Raw genomic sequence first — 17,868 nt, 5'->3', positions numbered from 1 at the left:
GCCCGGGGCGCGGGCCCCGCTGGGGGTGAGGCTGGAGCCCAAACCCAGGTTCAGAGCACCCACATCCGGGAAACGCGCAAAGGATGCGGGCCGGGTGGAGGAAGCGGAGGGGGGCCGCCCCCTGGGGAGGCGGGCCCAAGGTCAAAGGCAGGGCCCTGAGAGGCGCGGCAAATGTCCATCACTCCCAGCCACGCCCTAGGGCGGGGCCTCTCGAGTTGGGGAGAGGAGCCTAGGTGGAGCTATGAAAGGGGTACGGAGCCGGGGACCGTGGCTCACGCCTGTCACCCTGGCTAACTAACCAGGAGGCTGGGATCGGAGGATCACGGTGCAAAGCCAGCCCAGGCACAAAAGTCCAAGAGACTCATCTCCAATAAACCACGAGAAAACCGGAAGTGGCACTGTGGCTCAAGTGGTAGAGCGCTGGCCTTGAGCTGAAGAGCTGAGGGACAGCGCCCAGGCCCAGAGTTCAAGCCCCACAACTGACAGGAAAAAAAAAGAAAAAAAGGTGCAGCAAGATGTCAATCACTCCCTGGCCACGCCCTAGGGAGGAGCCGTGAGGAACGCCCTGGACCCTAAGGCGGGGCTATGAAAGGTGCAGCAAGATGTCAGTCACTCCCTGGCCACGCCCTAGGGAGGAGCCGTGAGGAACGCCCTGGACCATAAGGCGGGGCTATGAAAGGTGCAGCAAGATGTCAGTCACTCCCTGGCCACGCCCTAGGGAGGAGCCGTGAGGAACGCTGCACGATGTCAATCACGCCCTGGCCACGCCCTGGGGAGGGACCTCGATGGGTGTGTGGGCGGTCTATGGGACGAAAGGCGGAGCTCTGGAAAAAAAAAATGCAACGAGCTACCAATCACTCTCTGACCTTGCCCCGGGGGAGGGGCCGCGGCACAAAGGCGGGGCCCCGAAAGATGCTGAGCGACGTCAATCAACCCCCTCCAGACCACGCCCCGGGGAGGGGCCTCCAGGGCTTAGGTGGGCGGGGCGGCGGCGGCGGGGCGTCACGTGGGCGGCGGCGGCGGCCATCTTGGAGGAGAAACCGCAGCGCCCGCCTCCCGGCTCGCGTCTGGCCGCCGCCGCCGCCGCCGCGTCCGCCTGTCCCCGTCCGCCCGTCGGTCGGTCCGTCCGCCCTCCGCTCGCGGGCCCCTCCTCCCCCAGCCCCGCTCGCTCCCTCGCGCGCGTCTCGGCCCCGCAGCGTCACCTGCCGCCCTCGTCCCGCCCGTCGTCCGCCGCGGCTGCAGCCTCCCGACGCGGAGACCCGGGCGGCCGCCGCCAGCCACTTGCTGTCCCCTCCCCCCCCCCGCCTCGGCCGGGCCTCACACTAGTGTCGCATGTCCACTATTCAGAATCTCCAATCCTTCGGTAAGGCCGTCCTCCGCCCCGGCCCCGACCCCGGCCCGCAGCCCCCGGCCCGCCGCCAACATGGCGGCGGCGCGCCCCCCCTCCGTCCCCACGGCGCATGCGCGCGCGGCCCGGCCCGGCCCGGCCCGGCGACCCCGGAGCCTGGACGCCCCGCGGCCTGCGCGGGCTTGCGCATGCGCGCGCACCGCCTCCACCCCCCCTCCCCAGGGGGGCGGGGGCTCCACACGGGGGCCCGCTGTGCACTGCCTGGTGTCATTAGCGTGTCATTAGTGTCAGCATTTTGCCCATCCTGGGGTCCCCCGTGACCTTTCTCTCCCTCGTGTGGAAATTGCGTGGACCATGAATTTAGTCGCCTGTTTCTGCATCCTTCCTATAAGGGTAAAGGTCCATTTGGGATTGATTTTTTCCTATTTATCAAAAAGGCTGGGGACTAAATCTCGACATTATTATTATTTTTCCAGTCCTGAGGCTTGAACTCAGACCTGGGTGTTGTTCCCTGAGCTGCTTTTGCTCAAGGCTGGTGCTCTACCACTTGAGCCACAGCACCACCTCCGACTTTTTCTGCTGACGTGGTCTGAGGAATGGAACCCAGGGCTTCATGCATGAAGCGCTCTACCACTAAGTCACCTTCCCAGCCCATGAGTTTTTTCTTTTTTTTCTTTTTGGTCCGTCGTAGGGCTTGAACTCTGGGCCTGGTCGCTGTTCCTCAGCTCTTCAGCTCAAGGGGAGCGCTCTACCACTTGAGCCACAGCGCCACTTCCGGTTTTCTAGTTGTTTCTTGGAGATCAGCGTCTCACAGACTTTTCTGTCCCGGGCTGGCTTTGAACCGTGATCCTCAGATCTCAGCCTCCTAAGTAGCTAGGATGACAGGTGTGAGCCACCAGCGCCCAGCTTTTATTCTTTTCTTAATCTGAAATTCTTACTGAATTATCTCTCCGCTCAGGTCCCCACCTGCATTTGTACACATCACCCTGCATGGTGCACCTCATTTCTAGAAAGTTCTTGCTAAGCATGGTTTCTGTGCTCCGGCCCACTGTCTCCTCCCCACAGACCCCTTCGCTGATGCAACTAAGGGTGACGACTTGCTCCCCGCGGGCACCGAGGACTACATCCATATAAGAATCCAGCAGCGCAACGGGCGGAAGACGCTCACCACCGTGCAGGGCATCGCCGACGACTATGACAAGAAGAAGCTGGTGAAGGCCTTTAAAAAGGTACAGGCGACAGGGCTGGGAAGGTGGCTCAGTGGTAGGGCGCTTGCCTTGCATGCCTGAGGCCCTGGGTTCGATTCCTCAGCACCACATAAGCAAAAAGATAAAAGCCGGAAGTGGCGCTGTGGCTCAAGTGGTAGAGCGCTAGCCTTGAGCTGAAGAGCTGAGGGACAGCGCCCAGGCCCAGAGTTCAGGCCCCACGACCGGACCCCAAAAAAATAAATAAATAGGTACAGGCAGAGCTTGGAAGCTGAGATCTGAGGATCCCGGTTCAAAGCCAGCCTGGGCAGGAAAGGCAGTGAGACTCTTGGCTCCAATGATCCACCAGAAAATCAGAAGTGGCGCTGTGGCTCAGTTGGTAGAGCACTGGCCTTGAGCTGAAGAGCTCAAGGACAGTACCCAGGCCCAGAGTTCAAGACCCATGACCGACAAAAAAAAAAGCTTACAGATGGCACCCGGGCTCTGAGTTCAAGCCCCACACTTGGAAAAATAAGTAGAAATAAAATGGGAGGAGGAAGCTGGGCACCAGTGCCTCTTACCTGTTATCCCAGCCTCTCAGAAGGCTGAGAATCTAGGATCACTGTTCAGAACCAGCCAGGGCAAGAAAATGTGTCAGACTATTTATCCCCAGTGAGAACTGTTCAAAAACTGCAAATGGTGGTCATAGTGGTAGGGTGCTGGCCTTGAGCAAAAAGACACTCAGGGGCAGCGCCCAGTCCCTGAGTTCAAGCCCAATAATAATAATTTAAGCCAGGCTCTGGTGGCTCGCGCCTATAATCCTAGCTCCTCAGCAGGCTGAGATCTGAGGATCATGGTTCAAAGCCATCCTGTGCAGGAAAAGTCCGTGAGACTCTGATCTCCAATAAACCACTAAGAAACCAGAAGTGGTGCTTTGGCTCAGGTGGTAGCGAGCTCGCCTTGAGCTAAGAGCGCAGGGACAGAGTCCAGGCCCAGAGTTCAAGCCTCACGATCATCATCAACAACCAAAAGTGAGTAGGCCACGCCGGTCCTCCACAGCGGCTGACATGCTGTTTGTGTCGTGTAGAAATTCGCCTGTAATGGCACTGTGATTGAGCACCCGGAGTACGGCGAGGTCATTCAGCTTCAAGGCGACCAGAGAAAGAACATCTGCCAGTTCCTCTTGGAGGTGAGTACGCGATGCATCCCTGAGGTTGCTCTTGGGAAGGATTTTCACTGCCAAGAGAGAGATCCTGGCAATGAAGTAAACAGGGAGCTAGACCACATGTGCTTTGGGTGCTTCATCTGAAGACAGTAGATCGATCATGCGTGCACATGCGCACATGTGTGCACTGGTCCTGGGTCTGGAACTCAAGGCCTGGATACCGTCCCTGGACTTCATTTGCTCAAGCCTGGTGCTCTACCACTTGAACCCCGGCACCACTGCCAGCTTTCTGTGTATGCATGGTCCTGAGGACTCGAACCCAGAACTTCATGCATGCTAGGCCAGTGCTCGACCCCCTGAGCCACCTTCCCAGCCCCGCATTCCCGTTGCTCTGCAGGTTGGCATTGTGAAGGAGGAGCAGCTGAAGGTCCATGGCTTCTGAGCGCGCCTCCCCGCATGAAGAAGCTCACGCGTGATTTTTCTTCCCCCTACCCTCCTACCCCCCACCCCGTGGCCGCCTTGTGACATGGCTCTCTGCAGGGAACGGACTTGTCCCTTTTGTCCTCACTCCACCCCCGGCTTCCCCCCTTGCGACCCCAGGGAGCCCGGGGCCAGGGGGCTCGTGACGCAGAAGAAGATCGCCGTGAGGTGGCCGCGGACCCCCGCGCATCTCGCCGTGTCTCCAGTGGAGAAGGTTTCGTTCTGAGTGTGCGCTCTGTTGATGTTCCGTTGATGGCTTTTCACTCGATTCCAATGTGGTGTTTTTCGTTGTTGTTGTTGTATTAAACCATGTATGTTGCGCTTAACAATAAAAAAGGCCTCCGACTCCTTCTCTGAGCCCCGCAGCCTGCGCACGGCAGCTCAGCCTTGCACACAGCCTCTCCTCTGCCTCGCGGGAAGGTAGGAAGCTGCAGGCATGCTCTGAGTCACCCTAGCTGCTCCTGAACCCAGAAATCCACAGCTTTGCGCATATGCGTTCTTTTTTCCTTTACTGATGGATGAAAATCAATATAGCAAGAAGCCAGGCACCGGCAGCTCACGCCTGGCATCCCAGCTACTCAGGAGGCTGAGATCTGGAGGATCACAGTTCAAAGCCAGTCCAGGGCAGGAAAAATAGAGCAAGAGTATATACTCATCCATCCACTGCCCTCCCCACGCCAGCAAGATGCTTATTTACTCATTTATTTGCTGGTCCTAGGGCTTGAACTCAGGGCCTGGGCGCTGTCCCTGAGCTTCTTTGAACTCAAGACTGGCGCTCTACCACCTGAGCCACAGTGGCAATTCCGGTTTCTGCTGGTTTACTTTCTGCCAAGGCTGGCTTTGAACCGCAATCCTCAGCTCTCGGCCTCCTGAGTAGCTGGGATGACAGACGTGAGCCACGGCGCCCGGCCAAACTGATTTCCGTTCATGTTTTACAAAACACTGGTTTTGAACTAGGGGGTCCCCAACCCAGCACTGGGCTTGGGTGGTCCCTCTTGAGCCACGCCTCCAGCTGTGCTTTTGGCTGCTCCACTGGAAATGGAGTCTCAGCCAGATTGTTTGTGTCTCAGTCCCAAACCAACCGGAGGCCCACCTTCTAAGATGGCTTTACACACACATACACACCCCAGCCCAGTCATCTCGGCTCCTCCCGAGGCTGAAATCTGAAGAACCTGGATCGAAGCCAGCCCTGGGCAGACAAAGCAGAGGATTTGATGGTAAGTAACCACCAAAAAGCCAGCAGTGGAGGTGTGGCTCGAGTGGTAGAGCACCTGCCTTGTGTGAAGAAACTCAGTGCTCAGGTTCTGAGTTCAAGTTGCACCACAGGTGCATGTGAGTGCGTGCGTGTGCACACATACAAAGCCCACGCCCTGGTTTGTCAGGAAGAAGGTGCGAGGCTGGGGAGGTGCAGCTTGCAGGACCAAGAAACCCTTCCTCATTGTCCTGCCCTCAGCCTCTCCCCGCAGCCCCAGCCCTCCCATCCAGGAAATGCGAAACTCCTGATCAGCTTAGGGCGCTGGTGCCAATGGCCAGCCAAGGGCCGTAGTCCCTCAGCCGCCTCATGGCTTTAATTTATGGATGTTTATTTTGTTCCATCCTGGTATTGAACTTGGGAGGGCCTGGGTGCTGTCCCCCTGAGCTTTGGTGCTCAAGGCCAGTGCTCTACCACTTGAACCACAACACCACTTGCAGTTTTCTGGTGGTTCATTGGAGATAAGTCTCATGAACTTTCCTGCCCAGGCTGGCTTTGAACTGTGATCCTCAGATCTCAGCCTCCTGAGTAGCTGGGATGGCGGGCCGGAGCCACCAATGCCTGGTTTGATTTGTCTTAGTAACAAAAAAACAACTAGCTGTGTGCCCGGTGGCTCCCACCTGCCATTATAGCTACTCAGGAGGCTGAGATCTAAGGATCGCGGTTCAAAGCCAGCCCAGGCAGGAAAGTCTGTGAGACTCTCATCTCCAACGAACCACCTAGAAACCCTGGAAGTACAGCTGTGATTGAAGTAGTAGAGCACCAGACTCAAGCATAAAAGTTCAAGGACAGCACCCAGGTCCTGAGTTCAAGTTCCATGAGCAACCACAGCAAAAAAAACAAAACATGTTACGTATATAACAGCGAGATGCATTATATTAAAACTAGCAACAATATTCATAAACATATATTCCTAACAAATGAGTCAAGCAGCGGATTAAAAGAATAATATGGATTCATTTCAGAAATGGGAAGATAATCAATGTGAAAATAATCACTGTAATTTGGTGCATTAAAGAAAGTAAAGAGGGGAAAAAAAATCATTAGATGGGAGGAAATCAGATTAACTTCCTTTTGTAATTGGGTTTTCTTTTTATTTTGCCAGTCCTGGGGCTAGAACTCAGGCCCTGGGTGCTGTCCCTGAGCTGCTTGGTTGTGTTTTGTTTTTTTTTGTTCCAGGCTGGTGCTCTACCACTTGAGCCACAGCGCCACTTCTGATTTTTGGTGGTTTCATTGGAGATGAGAGTCTTGTGCTCTTTCCTGCCCCTAAGCTGGCCTGGAACCCCGATCCTCAGGATCTCAGCCTCCTGAGATGTTGTAGAGATGATAGGCTCAGGCCCTGTGTGCGGTGAGTGGAGGTTTCTAGGTGGAGTCTTGGATTACTGGCCTGGTTTCTGGTCACAGTGGCAGCCTGGCATGTCTGGGTTCCATGGAGCCAGCCTGCATCCAGTCCAGTGCCCTGCCCAGGGAGACGTAAGTGCAGGGGGGAAACTAAGGCACAGGGGGTCGGGGCTGTCCTGCCCACAGCTTCATCACCAGCCTTCACTTGGCATCCCAGCCACTGGGAGGCTGAGATCCAAAGGATCGCCATTCAAGGCCAGCCCCTGAGACTGATCTCCAGTTAAACAGCAGAAAGTCAGAAGGGCGGCATGGTGCAGGTGGTGGAACACCCGTTTTGAACCACAGACAAATGGATGAATGGATGGATGGATGGATGGATGGATGGATGGATAAACAATTGAGCCCAGGATGGAATGGGGGACAGAGGAGGCCAGGCCCCTCTATACCCCGGCCCCAGGGAAGCGGGGTGCAGGGCTACTGCACCGTCCTGGCCTGAGGCCCCGCCTCTCCCCCTCCCCCCCTCCCCGGAGCTCGCTGGGTGGCGGTGGCGGCGGCGGCAGGTGAAGGTCTGATCTCAGGTGAGGGCCAGGGGCCAGGGCCCTGGGGCTGGGCTGGGCTGGGGGAGAGGAACCCAGAGCCCTAGACACCGAAACACCCCTGAGTTCTGCACCCCAGCTTTTGAGATGGGTTGCGATGCTGGAGCTGCGCGGGGCGGAGGCTTCCATGTTAAAGGGACAGCAGCAGCCTTGGGCCCAGGTGAGGAGGGAGAGGGTGTGTGTGTGTGTGTATGTGTGTGTGTGTGTGTGTGTGTGTGTGTGCGCGCTAACACTGGGCTTTCTCCTCCTAAGCAGGGTCTGGGCCTCGTCCCACTGTCCTCCTGACCTCAGCCTCCCCCCCCCTCCCCCCATCCATGGCTGGTTCACCCTCTCTTCTCCTCCCTGCAGCCGGGAGAAGGAAGAAGAACTAGAATCAAATCAAGATGTTGGAGGTGGCGACCTGGCAGCCCAGCCCGAGGGCGGGTGAGTAGGGCAGGGAGGGTGGGGTGCGGGGGTACTTTATTATTTGTGCCACTCGTGGGTCTTGAACTCACGGACCCCTGGTACTGGTCCTGAGCTCCTTCAAAGTTCAAGGCTGGTGCTGTTCCACCCAAGCCACGGCGCCGTCTGTCTTTTGGTGGGCTTTTCTTGGAGAGCAGTCTCATGGACCTTTCTGCCCACCCCCCCCTCCCCAGCCCAGGCTGGCGGGGAAGGAACAGCGATTCTCCGGATCTCAGCCTGCCCAGGGGCGGGGACATCCATCCAAGCGTGAACAGCAGCGCCCGGCCTTTCATCTCGTTTTATTGGTGTGTGTGTGTGCTGTGTCTGCCCTCGCTGCCCGGCGTTAATGACAGAGCGGCCGGCGTTGCTCTCCATGCTCCTCTCCCAGGCTGCTCGGTCATCACCTCGCTCCTAATTATAGCTTTGTATGGATTTCTTCTTTTTTTCTTTTGCCCTTGGAAATCGCTGAAGCACTCAACCACCTGAGCCACAGCGCCACGTCCGTTTTTCTGGCAGTTCCTTGGAGATCAGAGTCTCGTGGGCTTTCCTGCCCCAGGCTGGGCCTTGAACCGCGATCCTCCGGATCTCAGCCTCCTCCTGATATCCCCCAGCCTCACTGTCTGGTCTTCTCCATCTCCACCGCAGGCCTCAGGGTCCTGTCCCGGACGCCAGCTGTCCTGGCGCTGGCGGTGCTGCTGGTCAGTGTGGGGGTGCTGCTGACCGTGGCACTGGTGCAGACATGGCGGACGCCGCCCCAGCCCCCAGGGCTGAAGGTGAGTGGCCTGGCTGGGGCAACACAGGAGGGGCCAGAAAGGGAGTCAGGAGGAGGCTGAAATCCGGAGGATCAAGGTTCCAGGCCAGCCCGTGATACTCTGACCTCCAAGGAAGCAGCAAAAAGCAGGAAGTGGTTCTGTGGCTCAAGTGGTAGAGCACCAGCCTTGAGCAAAAGCAGCTCAGGGACAGCAGCGCCCAGGCCCTGAGTTCAAGTCCCATGACCAAGGCAGGGGGGATGGAACACAGAGGTCTCTGGCCTTCACCCCCTGCCAGCCAGGCCAGGCCAGGAGGTGCAGGTGGTGAACAATGCCTCCTTGTTCACCTTATAAAAACAAACAGGAAAATCCCCAGCCCAGCCAGATCGAATTTCCTGGGCTGAGGTTCTGAGATCAGGAACCGGTTCAGACCAGAATACTGATGTCACCGGGCATGGGAGAAGTTGGGACCACGGGGCTTGAACTCACCTGCCCTGGGCCAGGCCTCCAACCGCGATCCTCCGGATTGCAGCCTCCTCCATCATGATATGGCTTGGATGACAGGCGCGAGTGTCGTTGCCCGGCCCGGCTCAACTTCTCTGCTCAATTTCCTCCTGGGCCCGCCTGGAGGAGTGTCCGCTCTGTGGGCTTCTCTTCCCCCCCTCCCCCGGGAGGCCCGGCCTCCCCCACTGAGTTCCCCCCCCCCCCTTCGCGCTCTGACAGTATGGCGTGGTCCTGGACGCTGGCTCTTCCCGCACAACTGTTTACGTCTATCACTGGCCGGCCGAGAAGGAGAACGACACCGGCGTGGTCAGCCAGAGCCTCAAATGCAGCGTGCCAGGTCAGGGGGGAAGGAAGGGGGGGGAGGCCAGCCTCGGGACTCGGAAGTCCAGCCTCGGCCACCAGTATTCCTGGGTGGTGGGAGGCGAGCACTGATTTGGGAGTCGGGGGTGGCTGAGCCCCCAGATCACAGCTCAGGCACCCTTGGGCAGGGACGGGCAACTTATACACCAATGAACAAGGCTCTGTTCCCAGCTACTCGGGAGGCTGAGATCCGGAGGAACGTGGTTCACAGCCAAGCCCAGGCAGTCCGTGAGACTCTGATCTCCAATGAACCAGCAAAAGGTGGAAGTGGCGCTGTGGCTCAAGTGGTAGAGCACCAGCCTTGAGCAAAAGCAGCTCAGGGACAGTGACAGCGCCCAGGCCCCGGGTTCAAGTCCTGGGGACACACACACACACACACACACACACACACACACAGCTGAGCTGCATCTCTGTGTCCTCAGGCTCTGGAATCTCCAGCTATGACAAAAACCCCGAAGATGCCCCGCGAGCGTTCGAGAGCTGCATGGGAAAGGTCTGGGAGGCGATCCCCGCGCCCCTCCACGCCTCCACGCACCTCTACCTGGGCGCCACAGCCGGCATGCGCCTGCTCAGGTAAACCCAAATGCCACGAAGGCGGCCCTGCCACCATGCTGCCCAACAACACAATTCCAGCCGGGAGCCGTGGCTCACGCTGTCATTCTGGCGCCTGAGGAGGCTGAAATCCGGAGGATCGCAGTTCGAGGCCAGCCCCGGACCAGCAGGAAAACCACACATGGGGGTGGGCACCGTCCCTGAGCTCTGGTGCTCAAGGCCTGGCGCTCCACCACTTGAGCCACAGCACCACTCACTGTTTTGGGCTGGGTCACGGGAGATGAGAGTCTCAGGGCCTTCCCCGCCCTGGGCTGGCCTCCACCTGCAATCCTCTGGATCCCAGCCTCCCTCTGCCTCGCCTAGGTTGCAGAACGCAACAGCGGCCGCCGCGGTCCTGGCCAGCATCTGCGGCTACCTGGAGGCGCAGCCCTACGACTTCGGGGGTGCGCGGATCCTGACGGGGCAGGAGGAGGGGGAGTGTGCCTGGATCACCGCCAACTACCTCAAAGGGAACTTCGTGCAGGTGTGGGGCGGGCCCCGGGTCCCCACTGTCCCTTTCACCTTCGCCCACCAGGTGGGACTCACAGCGGGACGGCCGGACAGAGGGACAGATGCGGACTTAGAGCAGGGCGCTGCGGCTCACGCCTGCAGTCCCAGCCACAGCCCATGTCCTCGGCCTGGGGGCAGGGCGGAGTGTGCAGGGCCTGGCCACGGGGCGGGGTGCATGGTGATGGCCCCCTTCTCTCCCCACAGAGGACACCGTGGCCAGCGTGGACACACCCGCAGGGCGCGCGGACGGTGGGCGCGCTGGACCTGGGCGGCGCGTCCACGCAGATCGCCTTCGTGCCGGCCGAGCTGGGCTCGCAGGAGGCCGGGGCGCGCGTGTCTCTGTTCGGCTACTCATACCCGCTGCACACGCGCAGCCTCCTGTGCTTCGGCCGCCAAGAGGCGGAGAGGAGGCTGCTGGCCGCGCTGCTGCAGGTAGGGGGGGTGAGGAGGGAGGGGGAGGAAGGGAAGAGGGGAGGGGAGGGGTGGGGAGGGCCTGGGCGCTGGCCCTGAGCTGCTCCCCCTAAAGGCTGGTGCTCTACCACTTGGACCACGCCTCCACTTCTTTTTGCTGGTTCACTGGAGATCAGAGCCCCACGGACTTTGCTGCCCCTGGCTGGCCTCGAACCGCCATCCTCTAGATCTCAGCCTCCCGAGTCGCTGGGATGAGAGGCGCCCGGCCCGGAGCTGCGTGTTTAAGCCAAGAGCAGAATGTCATCTCCAGTGAAGCAGCAAAAGGCAGAAGTGGAGGCGTGGTTCAAGCGGTGGAGAGCCAGCCTGGAGCAAAAGCAGCTCAGGCCCTGAGTTCAAGCCCCAGGACCTAGGTTTGTTTGCAGTAAAGTCTCCTCACGCTGACCCCGTCCTAACCCCCCGCTCCTGATCTCCTGATCGGTTCTTGGGCCCACAGGACACTCTGTCCGCACGCGAGCTGGTGAACCCCTGTTACCCCCAAGGCTACAGCGCGGCCTTCACCCTGGGGCAGATCTTCGGGAGCAGCTGCACGGAGCGGCAGCGGCCCGCCGGCCTCGACCCCCTGCGCCAAGTCCTGTTTATAGGCTCGGGCTCCCCATCACGCTGCGGGGAGAGAGTGGGTGCCCTCTTCCACCCCCAGCTCTGCCCAGGCCCAGGGCCCTGTCCCTTCGATGGGGCTGACCAGCCCGAGCCTCACGGCCCCTTTGTGGTAAGCACGGGACCCACCCAGTCACACAATTGCTCCTTAAGCCGGCCGGGGACTGCCACTCACGCCTGGAATCCAGGCTAAAGAGCGCTTGTTTTCTTTTGCCAGTCCTGGGGCTTGAACTCAGCGCCTGGGCAGTGCCCCCAAACTGCTCTGTTCAAGGCTGGCGCTCTACCACTTGAGCCACAGCACCCCTTCGGGCTTTTTCTGCATATGTGGCACTGAGGAATCGAACCCGGGGCTTTGTGCATGCGAGGGGAGCGCTGTACTGCTAAGCCAAGCTCCCAGCCGTGCCCCGCATCTTCCTCTGGTTGTTGGCAGGCGTTTGCTGGGTTTTATTACACGGCCAATGCCCTGAACCTCTCGGGCAGCTTCTCCCTGGACGCCTTTAACACCAGCACCTGGGATTTCTGCAGCCGCGCGTGGACTGAGGTCAGCACCTTGAGGGGGGTTGGGGGGACCCGGGCAGGGGGACACAACACCAAAGCAGCTCAGAAATCAGTGGGACCTGAGTGGGCCGCCTACTGGGGACTCACAGCACGTCCTCCTGGCTACTCGGGAGGCTGAGATCCAGAGGATCGCAGTTCGAGGCCAGCACAGGGCAGGAAAGGCCACAAGACTCTCCAGGAACCAGCAAAAAGCCCAAGTGGCGCTGTGGCTCAAGCAGTAGAGCGCCAGCCTTGAGTGAAAATGAGGATGTGAGATCCTGAGTTCAAACCCAGGATGAGCAGAGACGAGACAGACATGCACACCAGAGCCGCTGTGGCTGAGTGGGTTAGTGCCTCACTTTCCAGCTCCCCGCCCTGCTCCCCAAGTTCCAAGAGGACTATGCACGTTCCTACTGCTTCTCCGCCCACTACATCTACCACCTGCTCGTCCATGGCTTCAAGTTCACCGCCCGCACCTGGCCCCAAATCCACTTTGAGAAGCAGGCGAGTCATACACACACCCCTTCCTTGTAAGCAGCATGGGGCTCTGGGCCTGTGCAGAGCCGTGCTCTTCCTCCGCAGGTGCAGAACAGCAGTCTGGGCTGGGCGCTAGGCTACATGCTCAACCTCACCAACCAGATCCCCGCCGAGCACGCCCGTCCACCGCGCCCGCCCGTCCCCGCGCCCATCTTCGTGGGTGTCCTGGCCACGTTCGCCACGGCCGCCATGCTGGCCCTGGCCGTCCTCCTCTACCTCTGTGTGGGGCCCCGGATCACGCACGCCCCTGAGCAGGCCTTGGACGCTGAGTAAAAGGTAGGAGCTCTTGCAGCCCCAGGGGGCTGGAAGGGTTCAACTGGTTGCTTTAGAATGACAGCCGGGCTCCGCTGCACACGCCTGTAATCCCAGCTGTTCACTGGAGAAAGCCTGAGAGATAGTCAAGGATGGTGGTTTCCAAAGGCTGGGCCCGATGCCGGGAAAGTCATACCTTACATGTGATATATACTATGTATTTTATGCCAAAAGCGAACAGCGCCCAGGTCCTGAGTTCAAGTCCCAGAAAACACAAACACACACTTAGTAGAAGAGGCACGTGGATTAGAAATTCTAGGGCAAGCTCCCTCGGGATCCTGGGATCTCAGCTTCCTGAGCAGCTGGGACTACAGGCATGAGCTGTGGTGGTGGGCCGGGCTCAAGAGTTTCCTTGCTGTGAACACTGAGGCTCCTTTTATTCCTCCAGGAAACCCCGGGGTTCAAAGGTTCAAACATGACGTCACCAGGAGCTCCCTCAGTAAATATTTGTGCAATAAATGGATCGAATAACTTAAAGAGGGCAGCGAGCGCAGCGGCCTCGGGAGGGAGGCCAGCTTGGCCAGCACAGGCTGCTCAGCTGCAGAGGATGGACTCCAAAATAGCCGAGGTCAGCAGGGAGGGAGCGACCTCTGACCTCTTCATGGCTGTCCACCCTGGGAGCCCGGCCCTGACCACATAACCCAAAGCAAACACAGCACCTAGGCGGGGCTGTGATGCGCAAGCGCACCATCTCATTGGAGGTAGGGAAAACACAACACTCGCTAGGCCGGAACTCTATTGCTGCGCTACGCCACCACGCCCACTTTGCTGACTTGACAGGCACCAGGGCTGGAACTTTTATCTACCTATAGATACTATTTTTGTGTTGGTGCTGGGGTTTGAACTCAGGGCCTGGGCACGGTCCCTGAGCTGCTTTTGTTCCAGGCTGGCGCTCTACCACCTGAGACAGGGCACTCGTCCAGCCTGGGCTAGTGCTGAACTGTGATCCTCCAGATCTCAGCCTCCTGAGTGGCTGGGATGGCAGGTGGGAGCTACTGGCGCCTTCTAGAGCACTCAGAGGTGAGCACACTGATACAAAAGGACTATGCCTAAAGAACAAGCACTGGAATGTGTAGGGCTGCAAGCTGGGTGCTGGGATCTGAGTACACACGCAGGTGGACGCAGTCTGCCAACATAAAGCAAACATTTATTCCTCGCGAGATCCGCGCTAGGCTTTCTTGCCGGCCGTTTTGGGGGCGGCCGGCTTGGTGGCCGGGGGCTTTGGGCCTTTCTGTGCCTTGGGGGGCTGCGCAGCCTTGGCTCCCGCGGCTTTTGGGGCGGCGGCCTTCTGGGCGGGGGGCTTCTTGGCGGTGGCGTCGCCCTTCTTGGCCGGGGCTGAGCCTTTGCCTTTGGCCTTGGCGGCGGCAGCTGCGGCGGCGGCGGCAGCGATGGCGGCCTTGGCCACTGGGGCTTTCTTGGGAGAAGCTTTCAAGAGAGCGGCTCGCTGCAGTTTCTTCACTTCGTTCTTGATGAGTCGATTCCTCTGGAAAAAAGAAAAACAGGCCAAATAAGCACGGAGCTCGAGCCTTTTAGCTACGTGGGAGGCTGAGAGCCAGAGGATCCTGATTGGAGGCCAGGCCCGGACAATCAAGTCCGTGAGACACTGATCTCCCACGAACCACGCTCAAGCAGCATGCTTGATGGAACTGAACAGCTAAGAGACAAGGGCACAGGCCCAGAGTTCAAATCCCATGACAGACAAGACAGAAAAAAAGGGGTTGGGGTGCTCATGAACCCACCCACAGCCCGCTCCCTCCAATTCTCTTCTAAGAAGTTTCAGCATTGCCTGCCCAAGTTGGCCTCACATCTCCATCCTCAGACCTCAGCCTCCTGAGAAGCTGGGGCGGTAGGCAGGAGCCATGGTGCCGGGCTCTGGTCTATTCAAACACCATTCTCAAGATGCTGTAGGATACAGAACTCACCATCTTCTTGGCCTTCATGACTTTGTAGCGATCGAAGTCCGTCATCTTGGCTTTCTGTGGAGAGAACGGACACATTTCACAGGATGGCTTTTCCCCCTATTGTACACGTGGGCCAAATCCCACGCGCCTGTGGCCGGCGGGGCCTCACCCTTTCCCTGGCGTCAATCTTCTTGGCCCACCGGGTGGCCGCCCACTTCGTATTGATGTCCGCCTTCTCCCACGCTTTGCGCACGTACTTCTGCCGGGCGCTGCAACAGTGAAGACCACCATTGAGTCCCCGTGGACGGCTGGGAAGGTGGCTCAGTGGTAGAGTGCTCGCCTAGCATGCATGAGGCCCTGGGTTCCATTCCTCAGCACCACAGACACAGAAAAAGCTGGACGTGGGGCTGTGGCTTCAGTGGTAGAGCGCCAGCCTTGATCCAAAGAAGTCAGGGACAGCGCCCAGGCCCCACGACCGGACCCCCCGCCCAAAAGGAAAACTCCCCAAGTCAAAACAAGCTGCATGCGAATGCACAGACACACATGTGCAGAAAACTACACCCTTGTTACGAGTAGATACTCATTTAATATTTTTTGGGAGGTCCAGTCGTAGGGCCTGAACTCTGGGCCTGGGCGCTGTCCCTCAGCTCTTCAGCTCAAGGCTAGCGCTCTACCACTTGAGCCACAGCGCCACTTCCAGCTTTTTGCTTTTTGCTTATGTGGTGCTGAGGAATCGAACCCAGGGCCTCATGCATGCAAGGCAAGTGCTCTACCACTGAGCCACCTTCCCAGCCCTGAAAACACCTTTCTCCTGTGAACTTTCTTTTGCACAACCATATGTATGCACAAACATGTACATATACATACATACATGGAGAAATAGAAAATATCAAGCTGTGGACAAAGCTAAAACTCGCTCCCTGGCTAAGTGCAAAAGTAACTATTGGAGCTGGGCGCTGGTGGCTCCCACGTAATCCTAGCTATTCAGGAGGCTGACAGCCTGAGAAAAAAAAGTCCATGAGTCTTTTCTGCAACGAACCCCCAGAAAACTGGAAGTGGCGCTGTGGCTCAAGCAGTAGAGCGCTCTCCTTGAGCTGAAGAGCTCAGAGTTCAAGCCCCACGACTGACCAAAAAAGCAAAACAAAAAGTAACTATTGCAGCTGGGGATGCGTAGCACACACCTGTAATCCCAGCCACGGGGTTGGGCTGAGATTTTGAGGCTCCAACAGCAAAGTCTGTGATCTCCGAGCAGCCCAAAGCTGCCAGTTGGAGCCCGAGGCCCAGCCCCTGCAGAGTCAGGACGTCCCGCGTCTAGCAGGACGCCCGGCGGCCCCTACCTGTGCGGGAACTTGAGGATGAAGTCGGTGAGCTGCATGCACTTGAACGGCATGGCCTGCCTCCTCACGCGCGTGCACGGGCCGTCCACCAGCGCCTGCAACGCACGGGCGCGCGACACACTCACGCCGGGCACGCGCCGGGCCCGGGCTTCCCCCCAGCCCCGCAGACACAGCCAAAGGCGGGACGGGCGCCCTGGCTCAGGTGGTAGAGCGCCCAGGTCCTGAGTTCAAGCCCCAGGACCGACACTCTCCCACCCCGCGGGGGGGGGGGTGTGACTGTGAACCCCCCAAAACCCCCGCTTGGGTCAGGCCGGGCGACGGAGTATGACGGGCTGCTCACCCGGTTCTGGTCAATGACGTCCACGATGGCCACCAGCTTGCCCGCGTGCGGCCCGAAGGCGATGTAGGCCACCCGGCCGATCTCCACGTAACGCCGGAACACCTGGCGGCGAGACCCGGGGCGCGCCCGCACCCCCGCGTGAGCGCCAGGCCGGGCGCAGGCCGACCCCATCCCCACTCCGCGGCCGAGCCTCGCGGGGCGGCCGGCCGGCCCGGCCCGCGCATGCGCGGCGGACCCCGGCGGGCCGCAGCGCGCCGGCCCCGGGCCCGAGCTTCCCCGCCCTGCTCCGGCTTCCCTCCCCCCGAGCCCCCCGATCCCGGCGCGCGGGGCCTCCCCCGGGGCGCGGCCGCCCGGCCCGGGCCGCCCAGGGAGCGGCGGGGGAAGCGGCCCGGCCGCCGGGAGCGGAGCGCGCAGCACGCGACACCCACCATGTCGGCGGTGCAGGGCGAGAAGGAAGGAGGCCCCGGCCGGCACGGCGCATGTGCGGGAGCGCGCCCCGCCCGCTCCGCGCCCGCGTGACGCCGGCGCGGCCTCCGATTGGCCGCGGCGTGCGTCCGTCAGTCTTTTAGCCTTTTTTTGTTGGTGCGCATGCGCAGAAAGACAGGGACGTCACGCCACCTCCCCCGCCCTCTCCACGCCCCCGTGACACGGGCGCGGCCTCCGATTGGCCGCCGCGTGCGTCCGTCAGCCTTTTAGCCCTTTTTGTTGGTGCGCATGCTCAGAGAGACAGTGACGTCACCCCCTCCTCCTCCGCCGCCCCCTCCGCCCCCGCGTGACGCCGGCGCGGCCTCCTATTGGCCGCGGCGTGCGTCCGTGAGTCTCTGATTCCCTTTTGGTTGGTGCGCATGCTCAGGGGCAGTGACGTCCTCCGCCCCGCCCCGCCCCGCTTCCGGAGGCTCCGGCCTGGCCGTCCCAGGCGTGCTGGGTTCGTCGGTTCGAATCCACGCCGATGAAGAACTACAAAGCCGGCGCCGGCGGCTCACGCCCGGCATCCCCGCCGCCCGGGGCGGGGGCAGACCTTGAGGAGCGCGGTTCGAAGCCGGCCTGGCCACGAGAAAGTATCTGAGGCTCTTTAAGGCTCCAAGCATCCCACAAAAAGCCGGAAGTGGGGTCGTGGCTCACGCGGTAGAGCACCAGCCACGAGCACCAGGCCTAGACTGAATAACAAGAATAGAGACAGACCCTGGGCGCGGCGCCTGGTGCTCCCGGCGCTCGACCACCTGAGCCACAGCGCCACCTCCGGCTTTTCTCCTTCCGTGAGCACTGAGGACTCGAACCCGGGGCCTCCTTGCCTGCGAGCCTGGCACTCTCTCCCCCT

General features: G+C 60.0%; 3 protein-coding genes across 3 annotated transcripts; 2 read left to right on the top strand and 1 right to left on the bottom strand.

Moving 5' to 3' along the window:
* The first annotated feature begins 1,055 nt into the window (after window positions 1-1,055).
* Window positions 1,056-4,493, top strand: Eif1b (eukaryotic translation initiation factor 1B). Its single transcript, XM_042699464.1, has 4 exons — window positions 1,056-1,363; window positions 2,414-2,577; window positions 3,620-3,721; window positions 4,095-4,493. The coding sequence occupies exons 1-4, from the start codon at window positions 1,333-1,335 to the stop codon at window positions 4,137-4,139; spliced, it is 342 nt and encodes a 113-aa protein (XP_042555398.1). The 5' UTR covers window positions 1,056-1,332; the 3' UTR covers window positions 4,140-4,493.
* Window positions 4,494-6,858: 2,365 nt separating this feature from the next.
* On the top strand, window positions 6,859-12,933 carry Entpd3 (ectonucleoside triphosphate diphosphohydrolase 3). Its single transcript, XM_042699459.1, has 11 exons — window positions 6,859-6,902; window positions 7,715-7,789; window positions 8,460-8,580; window positions 9,280-9,397; window positions 9,843-9,993; window positions 10,336-10,495; window positions 10,726-10,953; window positions 11,426-11,698; window positions 12,017-12,127; window positions 12,490-12,627; window positions 12,706-12,933. The coding sequence occupies exons 1-11, from the start codon at window positions 6,859-6,861 to the stop codon at window positions 12,931-12,933; spliced, it is 1,647 nt and encodes a 548-aa protein (XP_042555393.1).
* A 1,166-nt stretch (window positions 12,934-14,099) lies between these two features.
* On the bottom strand, window positions 14,100-17,030 carry Rpl14 (ribosomal protein L14). The gene is made up of 6 exons (XM_042699462.1): window positions 16,979-17,030; window positions 16,551-16,652; window positions 16,211-16,305; window positions 15,043-15,142; window positions 14,895-14,948; window positions 14,100-14,455 (listed from the first exon to the last, which is right to left on the bottom strand). The coding sequence occupies exons 1-6, from the start codon at window positions 16,979-16,981 to the stop codon at window positions 14,141-14,143; spliced, it is 669 nt and encodes a 222-aa protein (XP_042555396.1). The 5' UTR covers window positions 16,982-17,030; the 3' UTR covers window positions 14,100-14,140.
* Window positions 17,031-17,868: the final 838 nt, after the last annotated feature.

The sequence above is a fragment of the Dipodomys spectabilis genome, unplaced genomic scaffold, assembly GCF_019054845.1.
Source record: "Dipodomys spectabilis isolate Male_0828 unplaced genomic scaffold, ASM1905484v1 ptg000251l, whole genome shotgun sequence".
Lineage (NCBI taxonomy): Eukaryota > Metazoa > Chordata > Mammalia > Rodentia > Heteromyidae > Dipodomys > Dipodomys spectabilis.
The sequence above is the reverse complement of the archived record's forward strand: the minus strand, read 5'-3'. Positions and strand labels throughout refer to the sequence as shown.